The sequence below is a fragment of the Apiospora marii genome (assembly GCF_038362585.1).
Source record: "Apiospora marii strain CBS 49790 chromosome Unknown utg000002l_segment0_segment0, whole genome shotgun sequence".
NCBI classification, from domain to species: domain Eukaryota; kingdom Fungi; phylum Ascomycota; class Sordariomycetes; order Amphisphaeriales; family Apiosporaceae; genus Apiospora; species Apiospora marii.
In genome coordinates this window covers 1,792,257-1,818,054 of record NW_027117373.1, presented here as the reverse complement: position 1 = coordinate 1,818,054, position 25,798 = coordinate 1,792,257, and the positions used below count along the sequence as shown (strand labels likewise).

Here is a 25,798-nt window from a genome sequence, read left to right as displayed (position 1 = left end):
CCAGTCGCGCGTCTTGCCTGTCATCTTCTTTGGATACACACCTGCTTACTCCGTACTTATCCACCAAACAGAAATCAACCCGATCGCCTCGCCCTCCTATTCGTGGAATGTCAGGAACACGGTTTGTGTCGGCCCCACCACGTGCGTCCTCTCCTCCCGGGCATCGCCGGGTCGGGCGGTGAGCTTGTTTCTCGGATGCCCGGTTTGAGCGGCGAGTGGAAAAGGGGTGTCATGGGTCGGTCAACCATTATGCTCAAAACTCAATTCCAGTAGCATTGAGTTCTACTGTACATGAGTCTCAGAGGGATGGAGGGCTTTTGTGGCTATACAAGGTTTGAGGACTGCATGCATAAGGTTGGCTGGGGCTGCAGGTACGGGATCTGTAGTAGACATGGTAGGCTCCTGAAATGCCCCTATCCATCACCGCGATGAACCTCCACAGTATGCTAGGATCGCATACGGAGTTGAAGCATTCAGAACCACTTACGTTGACTTCATGCTTGAGTCTTGAGAGCTACGGTTGCGTTCACCCGTGTGCTACTGTTTTCGCGTTCTCTCGAGTACGGCACAACTGATGCCGTTACTTCTCCTTCTGTTAGGATCATTTGGCTAAGACTGAGCGCATATAGTGTCCATCAGGCGATGTCTTTGGCATCATTTAAACACAGTAGTAATTTATAGATGGCCAAAATTAACCTCACAGCGAACTATCTTCTACATTATAATTATCTCTAATGCAGATTATATCGGAATCATCGTAATATATGTATCACTCATAGCTAAATGCCGTAAGCGACCTCCATCAAGTAGCCCAGTTAGTAAGCAAGCAAGCGTATACTGACATCTTATATCGAAAATTATCCTACCAGTAGACAAAGGCTTTATCTCGAACGCCTTCCATAGGCCTTCAAATTAATCTAAAGCCTCTGTTTATCATAATCCACGTCCCTTCTGGAAGACTTTGTTCGGCCTTTGTTCACGATATCCTTAGTGTCCCGAGTTACAAAGGGGTAGCCAAGTAGGTTAGGAAGCTCGACGATATCAGCACGCTCTCTCACACTTTGGTCCGAACTATTAACCACTGGCGGCCCTTGGTTCAGCCATCACAGACACTCACTTCGTCCACAGCACAATGCATTGTCCCCACCCGAACTTGACCAAAGTAACAAAACAATAGGGGGGCCACATCCATATCCATGACCCCATGGCATCGTCTTTTTCTTCAGGAAGAACAATGCTATTGTATTTGCACACCACGCCTCTGACCTGTCAAAATGCCTGTTCTTCGACAGGGAATCGCATTGTATAAAACCCGCCCAACACGAACCCATCCCTCGAGCATCCAAACCACCAGCATCATCAAGCCAACACTCCTCCCCCTCTTTCTCTCAACTTCATCATCATCCAACCGCGACAGCAAACCTTCCAGCCCTCGAAAATGTGTACAGGCAAGATCATTTTCCATATCTGTGCCTACTGCGGCGTCACCGTCCGGCAAGACTTCCGCATCACGCGCAAGTGCGCCCCAGTCAAGAACGGCACCGGCGCCTGCATCGGCCAGCAGCAGACCAGCTCCGAGCACAAGTGGGACGAGGATTGTGGAGGGCATTAGTTTCCTTTTCTCCCCTTACAGCATGACTCTTGCTTCCAATGGTAAGTAAAGAAAGGTAAGTACGGTCGGTAGGCATTAAATAAGAGATGCGAATGTAGAAAGAAACAACTATGTATATACATTGAATATCCAAGCCGGAAAACAGAGCACACCGCGGACATGTGACAGCTGGACAGGTAGCGTGTAGCAATCGTAGGTGAAAAGGGGGCGTCAATCTGTCAAGTTCGAAGTCTCTCTGACGACTGTCCTATGAATATCAATATACCAGTTCACGATTCGGGTAAGCAACACGGAGATTTGCGCGATTAAAGATCCAAGTCATTAATGGTATTGGTATTGGTCGAGATGAATCATGTAATCATATAACTCGCTCCTATCTATCCCGGGATATCACGCATATTCGCTTTCAGATTATTGCTGTATTCGAAAAACAACATAGACCAATTTATAACCCCTTTCTGATGTCGTCGTGTACATAAAACCGCCGCCCGCCCATCCATTTCGTCATAACCGTATACTGAAGTGAAGTGTGTGAAGACCCAGGAACCTGAGCTTCTCGCTGTCTATTTTTCTGTAGACGGACCAGTGGGGTTCGAATCGGGCTTCGATTCAGGTTTCGACTCGGGCATTGTGTCGGCCTTCGGGTCACCGAAATAGCCCCCATCCTCCTCCTCGGCCAGTCCGCCGGTAATCGACGAATCGAACATCCCGACGTGGTTGACGGGCTTCCTGGCGATATCGTTGCTCTTCCTCGGCTTGCGGGCAATGTCCAAGCTCTTGGAGGAGCGGGTCTTGTCCTCGTCGCTGTTCTTGCGCTTCAAGGTCTGTTTCAGGCGCTCGCCGAGATCGACCGAAGCGCCCCTCGACTTGGCTCCCGGCGACTCTTCGTCGATGTTCTCCAGTCGGTTCCGCTCCTCTTCCTCCCTCTCCTTCCGGGACTCTATACGCCGGATGGCCTCCTGCGTCAGTTCCTGCCTGAACATGCGCTCCACAACATCCTTCTTGCGGGTTCTGCGATCCCCCACGGAAATGAGGACACCTGCGGTGATGTTGACGGCAATGGAACAGCTAAGAATCGTGGCCGTAAGTGCGGCGGGGCGGACGTGGTAGTCAATGAGCCAAGTGCACAAACCCAGGGCCAACTGGAAGCAAGAATGGAAGTCCAGCAGAACCACAATGGCGACAAGAAGTCGCAGCGGGAAGGCGTAGTGCGTTTCCGTCTCGTGGGGCTTGTAAAATGTGTGGGACTTGGAGAAGCACGCTTGATGGTGTTCGAGCTTGGCTTGCTGGGTTGGGCTGAGCACTGAGTGCTCTTCCGACTGCTTCATATGTATGTCGCGCTGGGCCTCAATATCCTCCTGTTCAGTACGATGCGAAATCACGGGCTCCGATGGAAGATCGTTGTGGTCCTTGAGTTCCGGGACGTGCATCTTGTTGCGTAGTTTCCAGGTGAGATGATAGTACCTGGCAATGAAACACATGTGATACGTATCAACGAGTCGCCAGGGAATCATGCCATCACCCACAACCGCGAACAAGGCCACAAGGACGTTGTCGATGACATCGATAATGTAGTCTCGCCTTTCTTCGTCACCCAGGTAGACCCATCCGATGAGGAAGAGAACCCAGGCGAAACCAAAGACGGTGATGAGGAAGGCGTACAGGGTGACGGCGAACCCAAGAGGCCTTCGGACGTACTGGCCGAAAGCCTTCATGCTACGCTTAAAGGCGGATCGCTTCGAGTGAAGCATGTGCCGAACGTGGTCGTTCAGCTCGGCCAAGTCTTCGTCGCTCCATTCGGCAAGCGACGTATCTTTGGGACGAACAGCGTAGAAGCGTTCGGTCATGTAACTTGGTATCCGCTCCACGGACGGCCGCCCCGGGGTTTCGTCTTCCTCCTCCACGTCCTTGAGTGGTCTATCGGGACCTCCTGGGCGAGGAGCGCCCTGCTGCCGGGTCTCCGGGGGATGACGACCCGACGGGTTGGCGACGCCTCCACCGTCCCCAGATGGAAAGGCACCGCCAGGCAGATCAGAGTATCGTGTGAGGTTATAGGTTGGACGTCTGTTAACCCAACGACCAAGCGACGGTACGAAGAGGGAGTTTTGGACGTTGGTGATGGACGACAGAGTTGAAACCTCGGGGTCTAAATCCGGATTAGTAATGCATAACCAGATAGGGGTCATTAGGTACGCAGGATATACGTACCGACAACATCCAGCATGTCGACGATGTTGGAATCATATTCGCCCTGTTGGGCGAGTTGTTGTTGCTGTTGTCTCCTCTGGTTGTTGGCAGCGTCCGGTCGCATAGTGGCGCGACTGAATCTGTGGAAGAGGCCTTTTCGCTCTGGCGGCATGCCGGGGCCAGCACCGCCGAAATCTGTGGCCTGGGTGTTGCCATCGGGGCCGGTGTTGTCCTCGACATCTAGCATAGACCGACCCGGCTGCTGCTGCTGCTGGAGCGGGTGGGCATTGCGATGATCACCCGGGATCGGGGAGCCCCCGGACAGTCGTCGGAGGTGGATAGACTGCTGATCTTGCGGCTGGTGATTGCCGTCGACGTCGAGCATAGACCGGACATGGTAAGGGTTGGAAGGGTTGTTGGGGTCGGGCCTCGGAGCGGGAGCTCTGCGAATGCGAATGTTGGACTGTCGGGGCTGCAGGGTCCGAAGGGGTCGGAAGCGGTGGCGCGGTTCTGCTGCTGGTGGTGCGGCGATGTTGGCGGTGCTGGCGTTATTGGAGGCGGTATTGGAGCTGGGAGTGGAATCGGGATTGGGGTTGCTGGCGACGGGGGCGAAGTAGCTGCTTTGCTGTCGTGGAGGCTCCAGGCGTTCGTCCGCCATGGCTGGGTATCAAAATAATTAGGGTATTATTAAGTGATTACGGTAATCGAATCGTGCGACAGCATTGTTGATGTTGTTTTATGACAATTTTAGAGGAGAAGGGAGAAAGCAACAAACCACGTCTGGCTGCGTTGTTCCGTGGTAGTTGGTTTCATCGTTTTTCAGCAGTCACATCACGTCAAGCGCGGAAGTCCGGCCCATGGGGGAAGAACCTTGGAAAATGCGCAACTTTCGTTCCCGATCGCAATTTACTGAGACTGATGACGTCTTCACTCCACTTCTCGCCCTTCAATGTCCCCAGTGATCCGCCCAGTCAGTCAGCCCAGGGCGTTAAGGGCTGTGAGCCGGGGCCAGCGCCTGCGCAGTGACAGGTCCAACTACTGGTAGAGCAAAAGCCGCTGACCACTAGCCTGACACAGAGATACAGTACACTGAATCTTTTCTAGGTTAAAGCCGGCTTTTACTTGAAGCACAGGTAAACATCCTCCAGCCAAACACAGCTCGGCCTGTCAGCCTCCCACAGGTACCTGGCCCGACCCTGGCCAGGATGATTGGACTCGAGAGTAAACAAGAGAATGTCGTCGAGTCGTGGCCATGAAACGCTGTCCAACTCAACCACACCAGAGACGGGCGTCTGCTACTGCCGCCTACTTGCAACCTACAATTGATTCTGGTCGAGCCGTCTCGTCTTTGCTGGAGTCGGCTGCAGTATTGCGTCGTGCTGAGTGGATTGGTGTTACAGTACTTCCGCGACGATCACTATCACATGGCCTGCCTGGTCCCACGGGCCGAACCATTTACAAGGCATAAGCCAATGAAGTTGGGATCGCATCTGGGCACTTAAGCATTCTGGGATCCTGGGCATCTCTTGGCATATGTCTTAACTTCACTCACATCTCTCGTCGATCAAATGTGGTAGGCATCTGGTCTCGGTAGGTATTCCTCTTTTCAATCCGATTTGCTTGGAGGTCTTGTTTGCGCAAATTCGGCTGAATGACTAGAGTTGGCTGACCGAATACGACCGACAACGAAAAAACGCAACGGGCCAAATTACGCGAGAGATTGGATGCTGCCCGCTAACCAGATCACGACCCCACCACCAATCAGACCGATCGCTGAGATTTCAAGATTAATCATTCATCATAGCCTACCTCAGCCGCGTCGCTTCGAGTATCGCACGATAAGGCAAACAGCGGTGTCAATCGCGAGCTAAAAATTCTTGTTGGCCGTCTAGAGATGCATATGTCCATGTTCAGCATCGGCCCGGCTGATAGCTGGATCTCAGCCTCCATCTTGTTTGAATAACAAGTAACTACAAGGTTATTATATTATTGTCAATGCCACCCTAAACCCAGCCGAAAACCTGTCAGCTCTCATATACCTAGAGCCACATGCTATACCCACTAGTTTACCTAGCTATCGCCTTCCTCTAACCAATCAGTTTCCAGAAGCAAATACCGCCAAAGAGCAAATAGGGGTAGGATGTTGACATTGAATTCAACAATCAGATATCACGATTGAGATGGACAGAGACGGCACACGAGCGAAACAAAGACTCTGTCCATCATATACAGTGTCGAGCACTTCGATAATGACTGGCCATTGAGCTAATTAGTGTCTTGCATCCTTCACAGCCGGGTCATGATCTTGGGTCCGTCATCTAGGATCACTCTAGCGGTTTCCAAGGCGGTGGGGAGTGGCTTCGAGGCAGCCGTTTCCAGCTTCATAGGGCGCGGGGCCAGATCCAGCAATACCTCCTCCACCAGGAGTGCGACGTCCCCGGCGCACCCAAAGGCCAGAGACCACCCGGCGCCACCATGGCCGTAGCTGTGGATGATGCGACTCGTTCGGTTTGCGGTCGAAGCGTCGTCTCCTTTGTCAACCGCCCCTCCTCTCCGCATGCGAAGCTCCCTTTCGACACGGACGTTGCCCCCACGGAACGGCCGGAGCCCCTGCGCCAGCGGGTACTCTGGGTCCAGCCGGGCCCGCTTGAGGTCTGGGAGGAAGGCCTCACAGCGGGCTCGCATCCGTTGAATGATGGGGAACTCCAGCGTCAGGTCGAGCTGGTGCTTGTTGGGCTCGGTGATGCCTCCGATGAGGAGGATGTCGTCATTCCGCGGCACGAGGAACACAATCTCGTTGGTGCTGTGCGCCGCGTTGGCCGAGATAGTCAGGGCGGCGTCGACCTTGGGGAAGTCGCGGCCGTCGTTGACGACGCGAACCAGGCCGCCGCGGATCGGGTAGCACGACTCGTCGCCGGCCAGTTCAGCGCTGGCGAGCCCCGTGGCGTTGACGATGGCGTCGGCGCCGAACTCGGCCCGCAGGTCGGCCTCCTGGTCCAGCAGGTCGCCGCGGACCGCCCGCGTGATCAGCTGCGCGCCCTTGGCCGCGACGAGCCCCGTCAGGAACTGCATGCAGGCGTCGGTGTCGATGACGGGCGCGAGGTGCTCGTAGGCGTCGACGGCGCCGTAGCTGGGGCTCACGCGCCGCTCCTGCATGATGGCCGCGGCGTCACGCCGGAAACCGCGGACGCCGCTCGACATGATCTCGAGCATCTTGGCCGTCTCGGCCGGGTTCGCCTCGACGGGCTCGGGGAAGAAGAAGTTGACGTGCTTCATGCGGACGCCTGCGCGCCCGATCGACCAGCGGTCGTCGTTGCGGGAGGCGGCGGCGGCGGCGATGGCGTCCCAGATGTGGTATGATATCTATCAAATTTCTTAGCGTTGGCGTTCCTGCTCATCAGAAGTTCCTGCTAGTCAGGAAGTTGACAACAATCTCGGGAGGAAACGGCTGCTCACCATGCTCCAACGCTTGGAGTGCTGCAGCGAGATGGCGTCCGTGTGCTGCCCGCAGACGGCTGGCGGGAACTCCCACAGGGCCCCGGCGATCTGCGACGTGAGACGCTGGGCGGACCCGTACGAGGCCCACTCCTTGGACAGGACCGTCACGTGGTAGCCCCTGTCCAGCAGCGTCCAGGCCGTCACCAGGCCCGTCACCCCTCCCCCGACGATCAGTATTCTCGGGGAGGAGTCGACGGGTGTGCGGAGAGGGGCGGGGAACGGAGTCAGGTCTCTCCAGAAGGTGAGGTTCTCCTGTGTCTGCATGTTGGTGACTGGGTGAAAGATATCGCCAATATGAACCAGGGCTGAATCACGTCAAAGTACTTGTGGGAATGCTCAGCTCTGAAAGTCCGCAGCGTGTTGCTCCCGCACAGACTGGCTTTGGATCCGGTCCGGGAGATGACTCCTTTATATAGGATTTCAGTACGGTGGCATGCATCGTTCTTTCGGCTCCGAGGGCAAGCAACCTGAAACGGTGGGTGGGATGCAAACAACGGGAGCCGACTCTAGCTTGACTGCAAGCAACATAAGATTCCGTGTGCTTCCCAGATGCAAGCATGGTTTCAGCCCCGCGCCCAAACACATGATGGTACGTAAGATAGCCAGACCGTAGTCTGTATTCAGCGTCGAAGGTAGCATCAGGCTCCTGCTGTCTCGATCCATGTTACCGTCAGTCCCACTTGGAAATTTGCCGGCCGTATGTAGGATGCGTACCCTTGACTTGGCTGAATCCCTTCCCTGCCGATCGAATGATGAATCGTGTGTGGAGGACGAGGGGAAGAGAGACTGGAGGGAAATGATTTGCCCATCCCCCCTGGACAAAATAGAGTTCGTTGTCCATGTGGAGTATAGTCTAGTCAGCCTCCTCCTCGGGCTATTATGCTGAACAGGGGCTACCGCTAATGCACAGGGGTTGCCGTTGGACCAGTGTTGTCAATACACCAGTCATATACACCAATATTTTTGTCAACCAACGAAGAGCATATTTCTATGAATCAACCATCGTCGAATAATTGGTTGGTTGACGAAATTGTTTGATATACATCCAACACGTCAACCAACAAACCAATATTTGTGTCAACCGACCAAGAGCCCGGCACTATGGTTGGCCGGTTGGTCGATTGACAAAATTGTATTAAAAGGTCTTCGTGGGCTGCCTCTCTCCTCTTCTGGTAACGATGAGCTGTATCGAATATCTGGTCGGAGTTTCTTTTTCCTGGTCATATGGCGATGAAAGTTCAATAGTTCTTACATGTCCACCCTGCCCCCTCTGGATCAGCCGATTTCTTGGCCAGGAGACTGCATAACTAGTCACTGCGTGCTCATCTTCTGCGCAGGTGTGGCTGACTATAGGGTTACTTTGCAGCAGACTAAGGATCATTGCCACTCAGGGGTAACCTCTCTAGCTCGCTCCGTCAGAGAAACGATTGGTTTCCCGGTGTTCGCTCGACAAACACCCCGTTTCGAACCACAGGGGTGCGGATCAGATAATCCCACGATTCGGATCCCGCGACGCCTGTTGGCTGCGGCCTTGCGGCGCGGGGCAGGAGGGGGGACCCGTCACCCCACCCTGGATACGACCGGTGCAGGTTCGTCCCGAACGAGGTCTGGTCCGCGATCACGCGACGCCCCAGTTTCTACTCGGCCGTGGTGTTTTCTGCTAGCGCTTACCTTTTGCTACTGCAGCTTGTTCCTTCACAGCTCATTTCTCCGCAGACTTCGGATCCGAGGCTTGTCGTATTGGTTTGTTCTCCTTTCGCTAATGCGGACCTCCATGTACCGGGTTGGGAGACCCTTGACCCAATGGAGTATAATATGGCCAAGGATGGCAACTAAGTCAGATGTTCCAGCTGTATGCTTGACTAAGAAGTTTCAGGGCTGGGGCTACATTTGCTACGTTCCCTTGAGCACTTTCAATCCTTCTACGTTTCCCACCCCTCATCTAGGTAACGTTGGCTTTATGTATAATGCAACTTTGCTATAATTCACTTGATAGCTACATGATCAAGCAAAGGCGGAGGGCGCGGTAGTGTATCTGACACCATGAGTAACTGTAATGTTGGCACAGAGTGAAGCTTTTGGTTTGTCGACGCAGAAGATTTGCCACATTGTCTTGATTATGAAGTCGATCTAGTGTTTTCAACCCTCGTTGTTCTATTTTAGACAATAAGCTCGCATATTAAACACAATACCACTATACATCTCAAGTTGGATGCCTCTTAGTAACTATTTAACATTTATTTAACAGAACACTGGTGGATAGAAAGGAGGTATGACTTTAGGGATTGGGTGCTGTTATTGGCCGGTCGATTTTGTCTTAGCATTACCCCTTTTTTTCCATACCACGGCCCTTTAGCTAGCCGTGTTTTTGGCTTGTAGACGCTGCTCGAGGCCGTTTATGGGTCACTGAGTATTGCAAGATTATATGTTCTGTAATTGAATATAGATGACTGATTATTTGTGACTCACGCAGTGTCTTACGGCTTCATAGTCTCTCACTTCTTCGAGCGGCATTGGCCGCATTCAATACATGCATTCAAAGCATGCGTTCGATAATGTGTCCAATGCATTAGAGTAGAGTGTCTGAGGAGTATCGTACTGAATAAATACCTACCCGTCCACCTCAATCTTGTTCTCTCTCTCCGTCACAACTTCATCCATCGCGCTCTCCCCGCCCCTACAGCTAGGGCCTACCCTTTACCTTCCTGTCGCTCGTTACTATCGTCGCCGTTTGTGCTATCGGTTACTTCAGCCCTCGCTACACCGCCACGATGGGTTCACTTCTCACAGCCTTCCTCCTCTTCCTGGGTCTGCTTGGTGTCGCCATGGGCGATAACAACCAGACCCATGTGCCACCCAACGTACCCCCCAAAGCCGCCGACAAACCCGCCAAGAAGCCAGTAACCCACCCGGAGCTCAACGCAAACCTGTCGCCTGCTCTTTTTGAGCACCTGCCTCCCACTTGGGGCTCCTGGAAGGGCTGGGCATCCGGATGGATTCCCAAGCCGTGTCGCGAAGCTGCTGAGAAACACCACCTCAACCCTTGGGAGATGGAGGTCTACAGCGTCAAGTACACCGACTGCGACGAGCCATGGACCATCTGCCGCCACTACAAGGACAGCATCAGCATCGCCAAGATGGCCGAGGTAAGTCAACCGCTCCTGACCAAGCCCCACCAAGACTGACCGTACTCTCTTGCATAGACTTTTGGCAACATTCCCATCGGCATGCGGGAGTATTTCGGCACCATCGTCACGCTTCCCGACCTTGGGGGCCCCGTTGGCCTGACATACCTCGAGGCGGGTCTCCCCGTCATCCAATTTCTATACGGGTGGTTCATCGAATCGGTCCTGATCCACGAGATCTCCCACGTCCTGGACACCCAGATTCCCAATGAATACGGCCACGGTCGTTTCAGCAACACCAGCGTGTGGAAGGGCAATTACAGTTTGGATGCTGCCGCGGTGACCAGATACTCGCTCACCAACTGGTCGGAGAACTTTGCCGAGGCGAGCATCGCCGCGCTGTATGATCTGGTTGTGCCCGGTGGCCTTGCCAACGTCACGGCAGATGCCAAATCGGTAAGTCTTCTTCTTCTTCTCCTTCGCCATATTGTTCGAGTGGCTAACGCAAGACAACCGGCAGGTTTCCCACGTTGTGTCGACGTACAAACACGCGCTCGGCGACATCATCAAGCCGCGATCCAAGCCCAAGTGTACGAAGCGATGGCGGAACGCCGAGATCGTCCCCGTCAGCGACAAGAGGGTGCCGCCTTATCCGCCCCTGGACGTCAGCATCAAGTCGAGCAGTGTCACGCAGATGGAGAATGCGAGCAAGGGTACGATTATGAATTGCACTCTGCCGCATTAATAGCAAAATCTGGGGATGTGAAGCTTTTGAGGCTGTTGTATCATGGATAGATAGCTAGACAGCCGATGGATGCTGCTCCGAGATAGGCCCTGATAGCGGCACACTTCTTCTATGCGTTATACATGATATTGTCATATTATTAGACACATCTACCCATATTGTGATACTTTGGCACAGGTCGTCATGCGCTTAGCCAGCCTTAGTAAGCAATGTGTGACAAACAACCCAAGGTTAGCTTTAAGGTTGGCCACTAACGCACGCCTCTTCACGTTTGGTTGGAGGGAAAGTGATTTAAGATTGTGGGGCCGCACCAACCCGGCCGCTAAAAGAGCCATAAGCTTTCTGAATCATATACGCTCATTGAAGAGATTTCAGACATCCAAGTAACAACTTGATATCTTTGGTAGTATAGTGGTCAGTATGCGAGCTTGTCATTGGATATTCCATAGTCATATACGCTCGAGACCGGGGTTCAATTCCCCGCCAGAGAGTCGCTGACACGCTTCGAGATGATTTTTGGTGTTTTTTAAGGTCCCATAGCCCCTGAAATGACACATTTTCCTATTTTCTATTTTTAATTCCATTCTTTCCTGTTCATACACGCCCTACCCCTCCCACTCCTCCCTAGGCAGATTCAACACTTGTGATAGGGTACCAATTTTCCCTCATACCCGTTTTCTCTTCAAGGCTAGGCCCTGTGTCTCGTCTTTTGGTGGTACTCTTGTCACCCCTGAAACTGGAAACTATAGTCTATATCGTTGATCGTAGATGGGTGAGGACCGGACATCATTCCTGCATCTGTGCCAGCAGTCTTTAAACCTTGACGCTTTATGACTAGCTCTTTCTTCTTTTGTTTTGTTGAAGCCTGCTTTTGCTCCTCAGGATCCTGATCGGCTCTCGACAGCTCTGCAGCCCCTGTAATCCTCAGGCATCTGAAATACTTTTGGACAAGCTCTACCCTATTTACCTCAGTCAAACTCAACTTTCAGCTATTGCGTGTACTCTTCATGGACATGTGGAGCATTGAGGATTGAGCGAATCATGGTAGGATTGAAATGTACATAGAATATATACAAGAATTGTATTTCCTTCTGTCTCGGAGGGAAGGAAACATCGCATCAGTAGCCATGATATACACAGCCCAGCCTCGAAAACAATACACACCCAGACGATTTGTCATCGAACACACTGACAGAAGCCACCACTTATGGAAACCCTTCCTCTCAGGTCTAGTAGCCTCCGACACCCCAGCCCTGCAAGGGATTATTCCCAGGCAGCGTCTTGACCCATTCATCCGCGGGATCGGGGACGACCGAGTCGATGACGCACTTGTCGTCCTTGTTGACGCCGCCGAGTACGGTGGGACAGGTGTCCATGCCGCCGGACCCGGTGTCGCAGCCGTCGATGATGGCCCGCAGGGTGTCGGGGTCCCAGCCGCTCACGAAGTCGGCATGCAGACTGTAGCCGGTGCGGTCGCCGTCCGAGAGCACAAAGGGCTGGTTCCGGCCGTCGGGCGTCCAGTCGCCGGCGAACCGCGGCGTGTCGTAGTAGACCTCGAAGAACATGTGGGGGACGTGGACCCAGCCCGCGGGGCAGTCCAGCTTGCCGTGGTTGTCCGCGGGGAACGCCATGTTGCGCCGGTGGTCGTCGAGCCCCGCGGCCGGGTCGTAGCACGACGGCAGGTGGATGTCCTGCCGCAGCGGCGACGCGTACCCGTCGCAGTTGATCACGGGGAAGCCCGCGCCGGCCCCGCGGTTGCCCGGGTCCGGGAGGCCCCCGTGTGTCCCATCGGAGCCTCTTGGGTACCGGTCCGGGTCGCCTTGCGCCGGGCACGTGAACTGGACCGGCTGGATGGGGCCCATGGACGGGTCGAGCTGCAGGCCGCCCGTGGCCGGCGGGGTGCGCTTCCCGGCTTCGCCGCTGACGATCTTGAGCCCGGGCGGGAAGGGCTCAATCTTGTCGTTGGTCACATCAAAGCTTGGGAAAGATTCGTCAGCACATTTCACTATCTTCTGCGTACAAGTCGAGGGTGGATCAAGGAACTTACAAGTAATACACTTGCATGTAGAATAGGGGCACTTTCTTGAACGTGCCGTTGTGCGGCGACTGGTACCAGATGTTGGGGACCCAGTAGTTGCTCTTGTCGTTCTTGATCATGGAGTTGGTGCACGTGGACTTGAGCAGCTGGTCGCCTTGGATGTCCAGCCCGAAGTTACTGCCGCCCATGACGCCGTGCGAATGGGCCGAGGCGGTGCCGGGGCTGATGATGGGATCCATGCGGCCCTCGGTCGAGAACTTGCCTGCCATATTGTTGAAGCGGAGGACGCTGAAGGCTCGGGTGGCTCTCCCTGCCAGGGGTGCGGCTGCGGCGCAAGTTGCCACCAGACACAGAGTCAAGATTTGCATCATCGCGTAACTAGATCTGGTGTAACTTGGGAGTGCATATATATATTCTGAAAAAGCTGGTTTGCAGAGTCATCTAGTCGATGCTTCTGGAACTGATCTACTCCTCTGGACTATCACTGCTCTTCCCATGGCTTTATATGCACCGAGCATGTCGGCTTTGTTTGCTACCTGTCAAGGCACACTTGACAGCTGAACATGGTATCACTTGAAGCGAAATATGGTGGCTGCTATGCAGGCTATAGTAAGTGGACGCAGGGAGCCGGCTTGGATCGACGGGATTGGGCGAATAGTGCTTTTGACGCGCCCCTTTCCCCCCTTCATATATATTACCCGCGAGTCTTGATTCAACGCCATCGTTGTTGGTGCATCCGCACTCATGTCACTTTCCAAAGCATTCGGGCTTTGCACTGCGAATAGGAACGGCCAGTGTAAGGGGCTGGCGCCGTTCAAGGTACTGCAATCTTACGTGCACTGCGGAAGGGGTTACGCCACATGTGGCAGAGTGAACAAAGCAAACAACGGGCACCGCTGGCCAAGAGCAGTGCATGTAATCCATGGGCGACGATGACGGTGAAAAGGCAGAACATAAGAATGAGGTCGCGGTTACCATGGCCTAGGCAATTAGTCTTTCGTGGGCAGAATGTCAAGTGGATAGACGGATGGATGGATGGAGGCTTGGAGAAAATTGTCAGCTCTTGGCACGGGATTCGGATCATAAGGGTGCGGGCGGGAAGACTGGCGGGCCCCTGCCGCACCGGGAAAGATGGCAGTCAGAGTGGATGGTGCATGTCTCAATATACATATGATATGTTTGATCTCGGGTGTCCGGGGGTGGTCAGCAAGGCACTTGTCTTGATTTGCTGAAACGTGGTTATGGGTAATCTGTCACTTGTCCGTTCACAGCCATTTAGGTGGGGGGTTGACGGGGGCAGAGCTGGGTAAACGGAAGGGCCTGGGTGCAATGTTGCAATGCACGACTCTTGTCGACGAAACCGACTTTGGACGTTCCTCCGCCCTTGCAGGTGCAGAAGCTTGGTTCTTGGCTCGGCCGGCTCGCTTGATTGACAGGAGGCAAAGGACGGTAAGGCAGGGCCGGCAAGGCCAAGATACGGCGGGAAAAAAACACACACAAAAAAAAAAACAGGCCCATGATGCCCAAGAAGGGTGTTCGGCACATGAGATGCATCGAATCGCACCATGGGACTGCCATGGACTTTTGGGGTGGCGCCTCTGGCTAACAGTGGGATCGGCTTTCGGCAGCATCTGGCAGTCGACAATTTAGATGTCCCCGATCCCTAACGACGCGCTAGCCCACATGCGGTGTAGATCGACAGGTCTTGGCAGAAGATTGAACGGCAAGCTGGCGCCGCAACTCGCGCGAAAAGGGCAGGCTTCCTTCTTCCTTCTTTGTCGGGGCCATCTCCAGCACGTCTCTCTTGGTCTCCAGTGCTTTCCCAGCAGCCGGGCATGGCTAACCGGCACGCTGCTACCACCTCATATCACCACGGATAAGTGATAATTACCTAAGGTATGACGCGTCAATTGGGCATAAGCTATGTAAACGTTTTGTGTCACCTGCATCCCGTCCAAAGCTACAAGTACCTCGCACACCATGCACCGCATCGAGTCGAGTCGCATGGCGGCAAGCGGCTGGAATTGAATCATGGCATGGTTTTTCGGCGATAAACCTCATCATTTGCACGTGTTCCGTAGGTAGAAAACGGTACGCAAAAAGATCGGCGATTGGACGTTTCTCTCCATCCATTTGCTTGTTTCCCTCAGTGAGACTCACCGCACAAGTACAGTGGGAAAATAGGAGAAGGATCAAATCAATTGAGAAGGCCGGCTGCCTGTCCGTGAAATTGGGAAAAGGACCCTTCCCCCTTCCCGCCAGTAACCACTTCCACTTCTAGTGCATCCTCCCCATAGCGCCAGCCAGTCAGTACAGGTCTTTTGCTGGTAATTACCTATCTTCTGCCCCCTTCCGCATTGCGCTTGCCTGCACTGCTTGCTGTGCTGTATTTACTGCACTAGCTACAGTACCTAGTTTTCCGGTCTAGCCAGTGCCAGCCTTTTTGCCTTGCCAGCGCGACACCTAATTCTTTATCATGACCTAGGCGCGCCCGCATAACCGTCCCCCTCCCTCAACCCCCCCTTGGCCACTGTTTTTTGCTTGGAGGAGGTTGTGCCGACTAGCCGTCTTGCGCCGTCTTGTCCGTCTTTTCCTGGGCGTTGCCCCTCCACTTTCTCTAACATTGAACCTTCCACTTCGCAGAAATCCCACACACGCTCGCCTGAACCTGGTCCGTGCCGCCCCGTCAAAACCTTCAATTGGGCCAACTGTTCCTGCCCTTCAAATGCCCGGCTATCTGCTCTGCTGATCTCATCAAATGTCCCAAACCCCCCAGCGTCGAGTTGATATCCCGATATCGATGAGAACAAGAACCCGCCTCATATATTTAATCTAATCCTGCCACCCCCCGCGCCTACTACTCGCTGCAGGGCAAAAGCCGGCGAGGTTTCTTTTTGGTGAATGGGTCTCATGAGGGAGTGCCACTGCAGCAATTATGGCTTCCGACCGCACCACCAGCCCTGTTGACAAACAGAAGCACCTATCGGAAGTCGTGTCCCAAAGCTCGGAAGAAAACCAGGACCGCGGGCACCTCCAGGGGCACGATGATGCAGCCACATCCCAACCACGGCTGGTCCCGCAACAATCTCAGCCCGATGATCTTTATGCTCACGGCATGCTGGATGGCGACAGCCAGAAGGAGAAGTCGCCCAACCCTCTTCTATCAAAGTCCAGGACCAGCCGCAGGGGCAACATCCTCATCATTAGTGTTGTGGGGCTGATCGTCGCCGCTGGTATCATCGTCGGCGCCGTCCTGGGCGTCAAGGCCCGTCGTGACGGTGCGAATCAGGGCAATGCCGGAAATGACACAGCCCGGCTGCTGCTGAAGGGGTCGCGCCTGGCCGTCACTGGTCGGCGCATTCCTGGCGACGGTTTCAACATTCGCCTGTTCTATCAGGGCGGCGATGGTAAGATTCGCATGTCTGCCTACGAGAACACCGAGGCCACTTGGCAACCCCCCGTGACTTTTGGGAGCATTTCCGCCAGGAACAACACGCCCCTCACGGCCGCCATTGACTTGTCATATGTGAGTGCAACCCCAAATCGCCACCCGATTGCGCATTCTCTTTTCGCCCATCAGCCCTCGCTCCTCTCCTGCCGATCGTTCGTCCCAACCAATCTCAGTGATTGATCCCTATTTGCTGACAACTATCCGCAGCCACACTTTCAACTTTACTATCTAAATGAATCGTCCATCTTGGAAGGCGTGTATCTATCCGAGGACGATACCTCGCCTCGAGAGGACGGCATTGGCCACCAGCCTGTCAAGGTCGATCCCGCATCAGCCTTGACTGCGTATTGGCCATACCTCGTGACTCAGGATTCCGATTCGAACTTCCGCAAGTTCACGTGGAATGGTGACACCTACAGCAACCAGAGTTTGGGCGTGAACGGCTCATTCGGCTCCAGCCTGGGCCTGATACCGGCCATCCGCCAGTACCGCAGCCCGTATCCCACTGGTCTTTTCTACCGAAACAGCTCTGGCTACCTGGACCAGCACTTGTTCGGTGGAAAGGATTTCGCTGACTCAGCCATCAACAACAACTCCATTGGTAAGCCAATCAATCAATCTGCATCAATGCATTTAGGCTCCACGCTAACTCACTGAAAGCGAACATGTCCATCGCCATCCCCGAATGGTCTGCCATCAGCGTCATGACTTCCTCCAGAAAGGCGAGCAACTTGACGGACACCTATGTGCTCTACCAAGACCAGTCCCACGCCTTTTTTGTTGCGTCGCAAGTAGAGACCAACAGCTGGAACATCACATATCTGGACATTGCCGACGATGGCAGCGACATTGCCTGCTTGACGGAGCAGGTCGGCGTAACGGAGTCGGCCGGGTCGTCGAATGCCAACCCCGACCATGTGTGGCTGTCGTCATCAACAGACATGGCTCGGTGCTATTACCAGTCCAATAACTGGCTGCGAGAGATTCGCTTGAGTCCCACCGGATGGGATCATGGCCCAGCTATCCCAATGGTTTGAACGGGCTTATATGATACCATCATCTTGATTTGAATAGCATGATCGACTTAGACGGAAACTAATGTCGTCTTTTTGGCGTTTAAGGAGCTATCAGCTGGATATACCTTGCATTTACATCATGGCCTCACACGGCTCACCTTGTTAACTGGTGATTGGGTGGGGTGTCTTGTTTTCAGGTCAATATTTACCATTTGATACCACGGTGGGAGCTGAAGATATGAACTTACTGAATTACATAATATGGCACGTACGTTGCTCTACATACACCATGCATATCATATAGTCATGGTAGAGCGCAAATACATTATCAAAACGTACCCTCCAAATACACACGCCTTGCTTAGTAGTTGGTCTTGTCTAATGACTACACGGCAGCCCCCTTTGTGTCAAACGGTATGACAAAGTTGTAGAAGCATCAATACTATTACGAAGGGCTTAGCGAACCTCTCACCTTAAACGCCAAGTCAAAGAGGTCTCTTGTGCGCATTGATTAACTTGGTTTCGTTCGGTGCCCCGGGTAAAGTACAGTATCCTTATTATAGACGGTATATGTATAGAAATAGGGGCAACAGCCAATTCAGGTCTTAGCAACGCCTACCTCGGCCGCTAACACCCAGGTGATCTGAAGTCTGAGTTTGCTGCTACATCTAACGGTATCAGATAGTGTCGGCAGTGGCAGGCGGGGAACAAGCGCCTCGTCCAGGAGCCAACCCTTTCGCCTGGGATGTAGAACAAGGCACTTATGTCTCAGAATAGCAACCCAGCGATAACAAAGGGGTAACAATGCCCGTTTGTTTATTGGTCTGGGGCAAGGCGAACGGTTCATCTGGACATTGAGTTGAGAAGGCACGGCAACAAAGAACACAACCGTTTGAGCTGCATTGTTCGCTACCAGGGGTGAGAATCTATAGCTTCCGAGACAGCTGTCAATGCCCGTTGTTTGACGAGTCCTGGCCCCCTTTTCAAGTGCGTATATATATATGAGACAGGCCTCAATGACGGTTGTTCAACAGCGGAGAGACAGCTCGGATGGGTTGTATATATTCTGAGACAGCTATCAATGATCCTGTCTCGGTCGAGGCGAGGCTACTATCCAGAGGGTCCGTATATAGCTGCTGGACTCGGCGGCCGAATCTGGAGGTTTGATACCCAGATTCATTCGAGAAACCAGAGACTACGAAGCTACTGCTGTCGATTTGCATCGCTTACCTAGGAACGGCGAAGCTCAACAGCACTATAGTAAGCATACCCTGTATAAACTATACTATAGTACTCTGGGCATTTGACTACCCCTGGTTTCTTAGTTTCTGCGCAGACGAGCGATTTCAGGACACACAGAATCTTGCGGCCCGACGAACGACCGCCCAGGATGTGCCGCAAGACTTATCAGCACTACATGCACCACGATGTGCGCACGCCGGTCGTGCTGGATGTTGACGGCGACGAGGACACCCTCTCGTACGCGCACCCATGGCGGACTACGACGCATACGTGCGATGTGGATATCGGATATTCCTTGAACCACCTGGGTATTCACATAGACGCTGGCGTTGACGACGAAAACGACGGCAATACAGAGCCGGGGAAGCCGGGTCTCTGTATCTATCATAGTTGCTGCGTTTGCCGCATCGTCGTGGAGCGTTGCGATGAGGCGGGTGCAGGAGGCGACGACCTGCCCGAGCCCGAGGAATGCCTTTGGTTCGTCTTGGAGCACCGGCATGCCCAGCTCCGCTTCCAGGAACTAATCTGGAACCAGTGGGCGCAGGTCAGAGACCAGATCCTGGGGCTGTCGATGGCGGCGATGGACGGACAACAGCAGCAGGTACCTGGACCGCCGGAACAGCTTCAGTGGCGCGAGCTCACAGAGGTCAGCGTCGGTCACAACTGGCAGCCCGTCTACCGGCGGGATGCGGATCCCGGTAAGTGCATCAAATGGACGGGGTGGATGCTCGACCGCTTGGCGCAGCTATACGTGCTCCGTGAGGAGGACGCCCCGCGCGGTCGCCGATGTTCAGGAGCACGGGCTCGCGCCGGGCGGCTTTGCCCGGATGGATCGCATGGCCGCCGCTGCGGAACATGTGCGGAATCACGAGGAGTTTGTCCGGGGAGAGCTCGAGTGGGCCGCCACCCCGGCGCCTTAGGGAACGAGGGTGTCGTGGCGTATTGCTGAGGTAAGTAACATAGTAGTCCGCCGCATTTGAAGTCCTTTCAAATCGAGGTCAAAAGGTAAAAGAGGTAAGGGTATCGCGGTAATTGGGTCGAAAGATAACGAACGAAGCCTACTTTGGGTGTTCCGGGAGGTAGGTAGGTCTTGTGTCGTCGGTTTTGAATGACGAACGACGTCGCACATATTCAGCACCTGGCCAAATCGAGGAGATACGTACATAAATAAAGAGAAGTAAATTGACTTGCGATTACTATCAATCTCACTGGGCCAGCTAAATGGGGTTCTCATTGTCCGATATGGATGCTGTTCGCGGCCCTTTTCTTTTTTTCTTTTTTTCTTTTTCATGTTTTCGCGACCTTCCGTTTCAAGACGCACGCCGAGGATAGACGATCGTACAGCATGCTGACGAGAATGGGCCGCCGCTGGAGTGGATGCGATAACGGGGTTGGCAGATGCAAGAACCAATACATGCGCTGTCGCGAGTTGAGAGGTCTAGGCTTCAAGTTCTATTTACGGATTGGGTGCTTGCTGATTCGCCAATGCTCATGCATGAATCCCTGCAAAATTGATAGAGCTCAGCTGGCAACTGGCCACAGAATGCGATCCTTTGTTTCTTCTCCTGCTGCTTCCATTTCTAAACGGGAGAACAGTGGACCACCTCCTTGCATGTGGCGCTTTCGTTTCTCTTTTCTGAATATCAACCGTTGCCAACTCCCGGCGCCGGTCAAGTAGTAGGTAAGGGAAGTTGAACCATGATTCTCCGGTCGGCTAAGTAATTGTCGAGGTGCATTTGACCCTTGAGCGCCCTAACTAAATGCTGCTAAGCGATGCTTTAGCGCCGTAAAGGGCCCGGAGGCAGGAGGATTGGGGCACTCTAGGGCTAGGCACCTTCCGTCGATCCCGCCGCTAGTCCCCCCCAATCATCGTCAACTCTACCTGCTAGCTTCTCCTGTTCCGTGCATATGGCCATCACCATGTGTAAAAAGCATGGGCATGATAGCTTTTTTTTTTTTTTTTTTCTCTTCCTCCATGGCTCGCCGATAGACAAGCCAGTCTTCAGCCGCCAAGAATATTGTCTCCTCACTGCGTGTAGCTGGGTGGGTGTGCTCAACCAGACCCTAGCACGACAATGCTTAACTTGGCCTAGGTTGCATCTCGGTAAGCTCGTCTCGCCCAGCCTAATCCTACCTACCACCACAATCTCTGACCGGCCAGGAGTCGAGGCTTTTCGATGCAGCAATACTCGCCGAGACGGCATGCAGTCAGCCTCTTTTCCGCCATGATTGCAACCCACGCTGCTGCGCCCAGGCGGAACTCGCGTGGGAACGAACATGGGCTGTCATGCATGCCTCTAGTAGCCTGATGCTGAAAAGGAAAAGGAACTAATCGGGTTCCCTGGAGAGGGCGGGAACTCGAGAGGTGCAGTTTCTTTTAATAAGGGCCTGCATCCTTTTCATCGATTGATCGACATGGTGTTTACTCGATTCTTCCATTGTCTCTTGTCCCTACAACCACGACAGCTTCTCCCTTGACAATGGCCCCGTCAAGATCTGAATCCGGTTCGGCTTCCGGCTCATCTAGCTGTCTCTCGCCTCGATCACCATCTTCCACCTTGTCTTCGGCTACGAGTCAGGTTTCCATTGCTCGCGGCCCTTGGGCAGATGAGCCGTGGCCCCTCTTCGAAACTCCCGGCAAGACTCACAATGCGGCCCACCCTGCCATCCATATCGCCAATGAGACAACCCACACCTACAATGCCATGCTTCGCGGCATCAACTCTATCTTCCTCCAAGCCCCCTTCGTGACAGCGGCCCAAGATGTGTCCGACTTTCTCTTCCTCACGCACTGCCTGGGCTGCTGGATTGCCCAGCATCACAAAGCCCTGTACTCCCGCGTGTACCCCAAGTACGAGGCCATTCTGGGCCAGCCCGGCGTTCTCGCCACGTCTTCGCCGTCACAGTCCCAGGAAGAAGACCTGTCCTTCCTGCCCGTCCTCGAGGCCCTGATCCACTATGCCGCCGAGACGCAGCCGCAGCCGCAGACGTACGACCCGGCCGTGCTGCTGGGGCTCCTCGATGACCTCGCGCCGGGTCTGCACGCCCATGCCTTCGCACAGATCGTGAAAGCGATCAGCATGGAGCCCCTGTGCGGGGAACCCGGTACCCCGGCCGCCGAGCGCCGCGCCGTAGGCCTCCTGAACGCGTGGCGGGCGCTCGAGGCCGAGGCGGGCGCGGCCCCCGACCGCCCCTCCGTGCTGCCCATGCTGGTGCGGCTGCGCGACACCACGTTCGAGGGCGGCAACGACTGGCCCCGCCTGCCCGTGCTCGCGGTGCACGCCATTGCCGACCGGCTGTCGCCGGCGCATGCGGGCGCCTGGCGCTTTCTGCCCTGCAACGTGTGGGGGAAACCGCGGGAACTGCCGTTTCTGGCGGCGGCTTCGTCGTCGGTGGCAGCGGAGCCGAAGGGCAAGGGGAAGGGGGTGGCGTGGGGTTCTGGTTTTACGTCGACGGGGACACAGTCTTCGTCGCAGTCTTTTCTGTCGCCGACGCCTCTTTCCACGTGATATCCTTTTGGCTTACTTCTTCCATGGCTTTTCAACCACAACTGACAGCTTGTGAGCTCTTGGGGTTAGAAAGTTGGAGGAGAACACACCAACGGGTGACTGGCAAAGTGCAAGCTGTATATGATAGAGTTTACATCTAGTATTGGAATTGCGATCAGGAATTTGGTGGGAATATTGTCTAATTAACAACATTGTTTATTTTTCCAACGTTACATCAGTGCAGGTAGTGAAAGTTCCCATTGGAGGCTGGAGACTCCTGTCGCGCACTTCCCCCTTTCCGCAATAAGATGTAGACTTAAATGGTATTCATTGCATCATAATCATATACCCTATTCTTCTAGCACTCAGAACCTTACCTGTCCCCTTTCTTGTAGTCATGCCAAGATTGAAGTATTTCTAGAATGACATCGTGCATCTTATATTCCCCTTGGGTCTTGAGAGCGTCTTGCCAGACCTTCATCCATCATATCGTACTCCAAGATCCTGTGATGCTACCTACCCCAAACTTCCAGGACCAATCAAGGTTCTCAACGGAATACTTCAGATGAAGTGAGGCACGCTTCTCTCAATGGAAACTTATGCTTGTGCTAGACCAGTCGTAAGCACCTGCTAGAAGGCGCATTTGGGGGCTGAATGCTTATGGGTGGTGACACAGCAGAACAAGTTGCTGCCCAACCCTCATGTCGTTCAGTAGGGACTTCCTTACTGTCAATCAAGTTTTGCCAGACCATCAAATCGCGACTCAAATTCTGCTCATCGGGATGCGTATTCTTTACATATAGCTCATACAACATGATTTCCGCTCAAGATGTCACATGGTTTGGCCCTTTCGATCAGTACGACCCCTCGTCGCAAGGCTTCACTTGCATTTATTTCACCAAGAAAGGAACTAGATGCCCGTTGGAGGTCAACAACGCCAAGCTTGCCGCGGAACTTCGTCGGGAAATTCTCAGTTCCCCTAGCAAGATACACGAATCTGATCTGATTGGGAGATACATATGCTGTATCTGTTGCAATGACTCGGGCGAAGCACGGCACCGCGACCGCATTGAGGACGACAACATCCTCATACAGCTGGTCGGAAAATGGACAAGCGAAATTCTCCAACGATCTGGATTGCCCATTAATAGCTCATTGATTGAGCCAAAACCCCGTCCTCCAGAGCCGGAATTTCGCCCGCGCTTGAGAGAGCCCGGCCGTAGGGATACTGTCTCTCACAAGATGCTCGAAGACCTGAGAAGACGAGACGACGAAACGGGCTCTTTGTACATTTTTGAGCGGCCTTCTTCGCCCGGCTATGTCAAGATTGGCTGGACTGCACGCAAGGTTTACGACCGCCTTGCCTCCTGGGCCAAGTGTGGTTATAAACCGAGGCTCTTGTTCCGTGTGGACAATGTCCCGCATGCGCAACGGGTTGAGACTCTTACGCACTATGAGCTGATCAAAGAGTGGCGTAAAGAGAGGCCATGCAAGGCTGCCAAATGTAAAGGTACGCGACACCAAGAGTGGTTCGAAATAAGCGGCGAAGAAGCCATTGAGGTGTTAGGCCGCTGGGTGAGCGTCATGAAGGAAGCCAATCCATATGGTTTGGATGCACATCTGAAGCCGGAATGGCGGCAATATATGGAAAATGCGTTCCACGGCGGCAAGCTGGTGACTTCTCAGGATGTTTTGGCGCATCATGCTGTCTTGTTGGCCGGTAAGGCGGCTCACCAGGTGGTTGCCGATGAAACAGAGTGTACCACCTCTGCCAAGGAGGAAAAGGCGGAGAGTAGTGTATATGAAGTGGAAGAGAACTGTGATACAGTGGCCGTTAAGTTCGAAATGAACCAAGAAGGAGCCAAGGAGAAGGAAGAGTGGGATGATCGTTCACTCGTCGTGGGAGAGGAGACGGAGTCAGTGACCAAGGAGTGTGTGGAGGCAGATCGGGGGGTAGGGCAACGGCGTTGCTCATATCGGACAGAACACAAGAAGGATACAAATACGACAATCAAGATATGTGAGGTGGATGAAGAGGAGAATGAAGGTGGTCATTTGTCGGTGAAGCAGGAACCCGAGCAACCACTGGTAGGGTGTCGTGAAGCAGGCATCGAAGAGAGGAATACTGGCGTTCTACCACATGCCCCTGAAACAGAACGAAAAGAGAAACCGCATGTTAGGCGATGGCGGAAGAGTGATACTCTAGGTTGTCAGATACAGGAAGAATCTCCCGTTTTGCCGGAGAAATGACGGAACGCTGTTGAGGGTGTACACATTTACTATAGCAGCTTTCGGGTGGTGACTGACTGGATTGATCACTTCGAAATTCTCTGGTTATTTTATGGTTCTGGGATTTTCATGCTTTATTGGTACAAAAATAATGTTTATAACTCAGGGGGGCTAAGCTGTGCAACGTCGAATATGCCAAACACGAAAGTGGCTGATATCCAACGAACAGTGTAGCAGCGCACTCCGTCTGCATCAGATAGCAGGCAGCTTCGGCAGTAGCGAATTCTCTTTTGAAAGAGTGAATCGAGTAAGCTCTATCATGGCGCAGCGCATTTCCCGAATCCTGTCCTGCGCCAGCCAATGCATTCGTGTCCCTCGACGCAGCAGTTGGCGTTCGGACCACAGCGATCACCTTCGTTGATGCAAACATCCTAATATAAACGATTAGTACAGTTAGAAGGAGCCTTATAGGTCTCATGTGGTAGTGAAGAGAATTGCGGCAGTGAGAGTTATGGTTCGCTTACTCTTGCGACTTGGTCGAGCATGGGGGAAGTAGGGATCGCCGCGGTATAGGCCGTGGCGAATAAGGCGGCGGCAATGGTCAAGAGTGAGAGCTTCATGTTCGCGAAGGAGTTCTAGAGTGTTGTTGTATTTGGGTCGAGACTTGAGGTATTTCGCTTCCTTAACCCCGTTATAGTGTCGAGATACTTATTTGTCTAGATATAAAGCACAGGAGAGGGTTTAGCCTCCAATCTCTGTGGGCCATGGGCGATATAAATATGTGCCGTCTTGTACGTTTCTCCACAACCAACATCAAAGCCAACTCAAAACCACGCAAACTTTGAGTCTATATGCCGTACGTATGATTCCGTGTAGTTGGTAGTTGGGCGAGGACAAATAACCAACAGCCTTGGCAATGCACTGCTTTGTAATCGGTTATGCGATACTGCAACCTCATCACCAACCGTTGAAATCATATGATCACTACATACATTATGCATACCAATTCGTGGCAGTTTACGTTCATTATATGGCATTGGTAATCATTATGAGACAAAATTTCCTCGTCATGATAGGGCTCGTCTCTCTGATCACACCCAGTCAGATTTCATTCCTTGTTTAATATTACTACCCAGCTGTACTTGGCTCACAGGCGCAACTTTTACG

The 25,798-nt window shown here is 53.4% G+C and overlaps 8 protein-coding genes across 8 annotated transcripts; 5 read left to right on the top strand and 3 right to left on the bottom strand.

The window, feature by feature from the left end:
• Nucleotides 1–2,175: 2,175 nt before the first annotated feature.
• On the bottom strand, nucleotides 2,176–4,457 carry PG985_002251 (uncharacterized protein; the record flags this gene model as incomplete). Its single annotated transcript, XM_066822020.1, has 2 exons — nucleotides 2,176–3,758; nucleotides 3,821–4,457. The coding sequence occupies 2 exons, from the start codon at nucleotides 4,455–4,457 to the stop codon at nucleotides 2,176–2,178; spliced, it is 2,220 nt and encodes a 739-aa protein (XP_066689452.1).
• A 1,628-nt stretch (nucleotides 4,458–6,085) lies between these two features.
• Nucleotides 6,086–7,561, bottom strand: PG985_002250 (uncharacterized protein; the record flags this gene model as incomplete). Its single annotated transcript, XM_066822019.1, has 2 exons — nucleotides 6,086–7,162; nucleotides 7,256–7,561. The coding sequence occupies 2 exons, from the start codon at nucleotides 7,559–7,561 to the stop codon at nucleotides 6,086–6,088; spliced, it is 1,383 nt and encodes a 460-aa protein (XP_066689451.1).
• Nucleotides 7,562–10,068: 2,507 nt separating this feature from the next.
• Nucleotides 10,069–11,167, top strand: PG985_002249 (uncharacterized protein; the record flags this gene model as incomplete). Its single annotated transcript, XM_066822018.1, has 3 exons — nucleotides 10,069–10,443; nucleotides 10,501–10,878; nucleotides 10,943–11,167. The coding sequence occupies 3 exons, from the start codon at nucleotides 10,069–10,071 to the stop codon at nucleotides 11,165–11,167; spliced, it is 978 nt and encodes a 325-aa protein (XP_066689450.1).
• Nucleotides 11,168–12,396: 1,229 nt separating this feature from the next.
• On the bottom strand, nucleotides 12,397–13,576 carry PG985_002248 (uncharacterized protein; the record flags this gene model as incomplete). The annotated part of the gene is made up of 2 exons (XM_066822017.1): nucleotides 12,397–13,144; nucleotides 13,215–13,576. The coding sequence occupies 2 exons, from the start codon at nucleotides 13,574–13,576 to the stop codon at nucleotides 12,397–12,399; spliced, it is 1,110 nt and encodes a 369-aa protein (XP_066689449.1).
• Nucleotides 13,577–16,140: 2,564 nt separating this feature from the next.
• Nucleotides 16,141–17,693, top strand: PG985_002247 (uncharacterized protein; the record flags this gene model as incomplete). The annotated part of the gene is made up of 3 exons (XM_066822016.1): nucleotides 16,141–16,731; nucleotides 16,864–17,257; nucleotides 17,317–17,693. The coding sequence occupies 3 exons, from the start codon at nucleotides 16,141–16,143 to the stop codon at nucleotides 17,691–17,693; spliced, it is 1,362 nt and encodes a 453-aa protein (XP_066689448.1).
• Nucleotides 17,694–19,062: 1,369 nt separating this feature from the next.
• On the top strand, nucleotides 19,063–19,863 carry PG985_002246 (uncharacterized protein; the record flags this gene model as incomplete). The annotated part of the gene is made up of 1 exon (XM_066822015.1): nucleotides 19,063–19,863. The coding sequence occupies one exon, from the start codon at nucleotides 19,063–19,065 to the stop codon at nucleotides 19,861–19,863; it is 801 nt and encodes a 266-aa protein (XP_066689447.1).
• Nucleotides 19,864–21,394: 1,531 nt separating this feature from the next.
• Nucleotides 21,395–22,423, top strand: PG985_002245 (uncharacterized protein; the record flags this gene model as incomplete). Its single annotated transcript, XM_066822014.1, has 1 exon — nucleotides 21,395–22,423. One exon carries the CDS (start codon nucleotides 21,395–21,397, stop codon nucleotides 22,421–22,423), a length of 1,029 nt encoding a protein of 342 aa, XP_066689446.1.
• A 1,221-nt stretch (nucleotides 22,424–23,644) lies between these two features.
• PG985_002244 (uncharacterized protein) lies at nucleotides 23,645–24,652 on the top strand (the record flags this gene model as incomplete). The annotated part of the gene is made up of 1 exon (XM_066822013.1): nucleotides 23,645–24,652. One exon carries the CDS (start codon nucleotides 23,645–23,647, stop codon nucleotides 24,650–24,652), a length of 1,008 nt encoding a protein of 335 aa, XP_066689445.1.
• Between the last annotated feature and the right edge of the window lie 1,146 nt (nucleotides 24,653–25,798).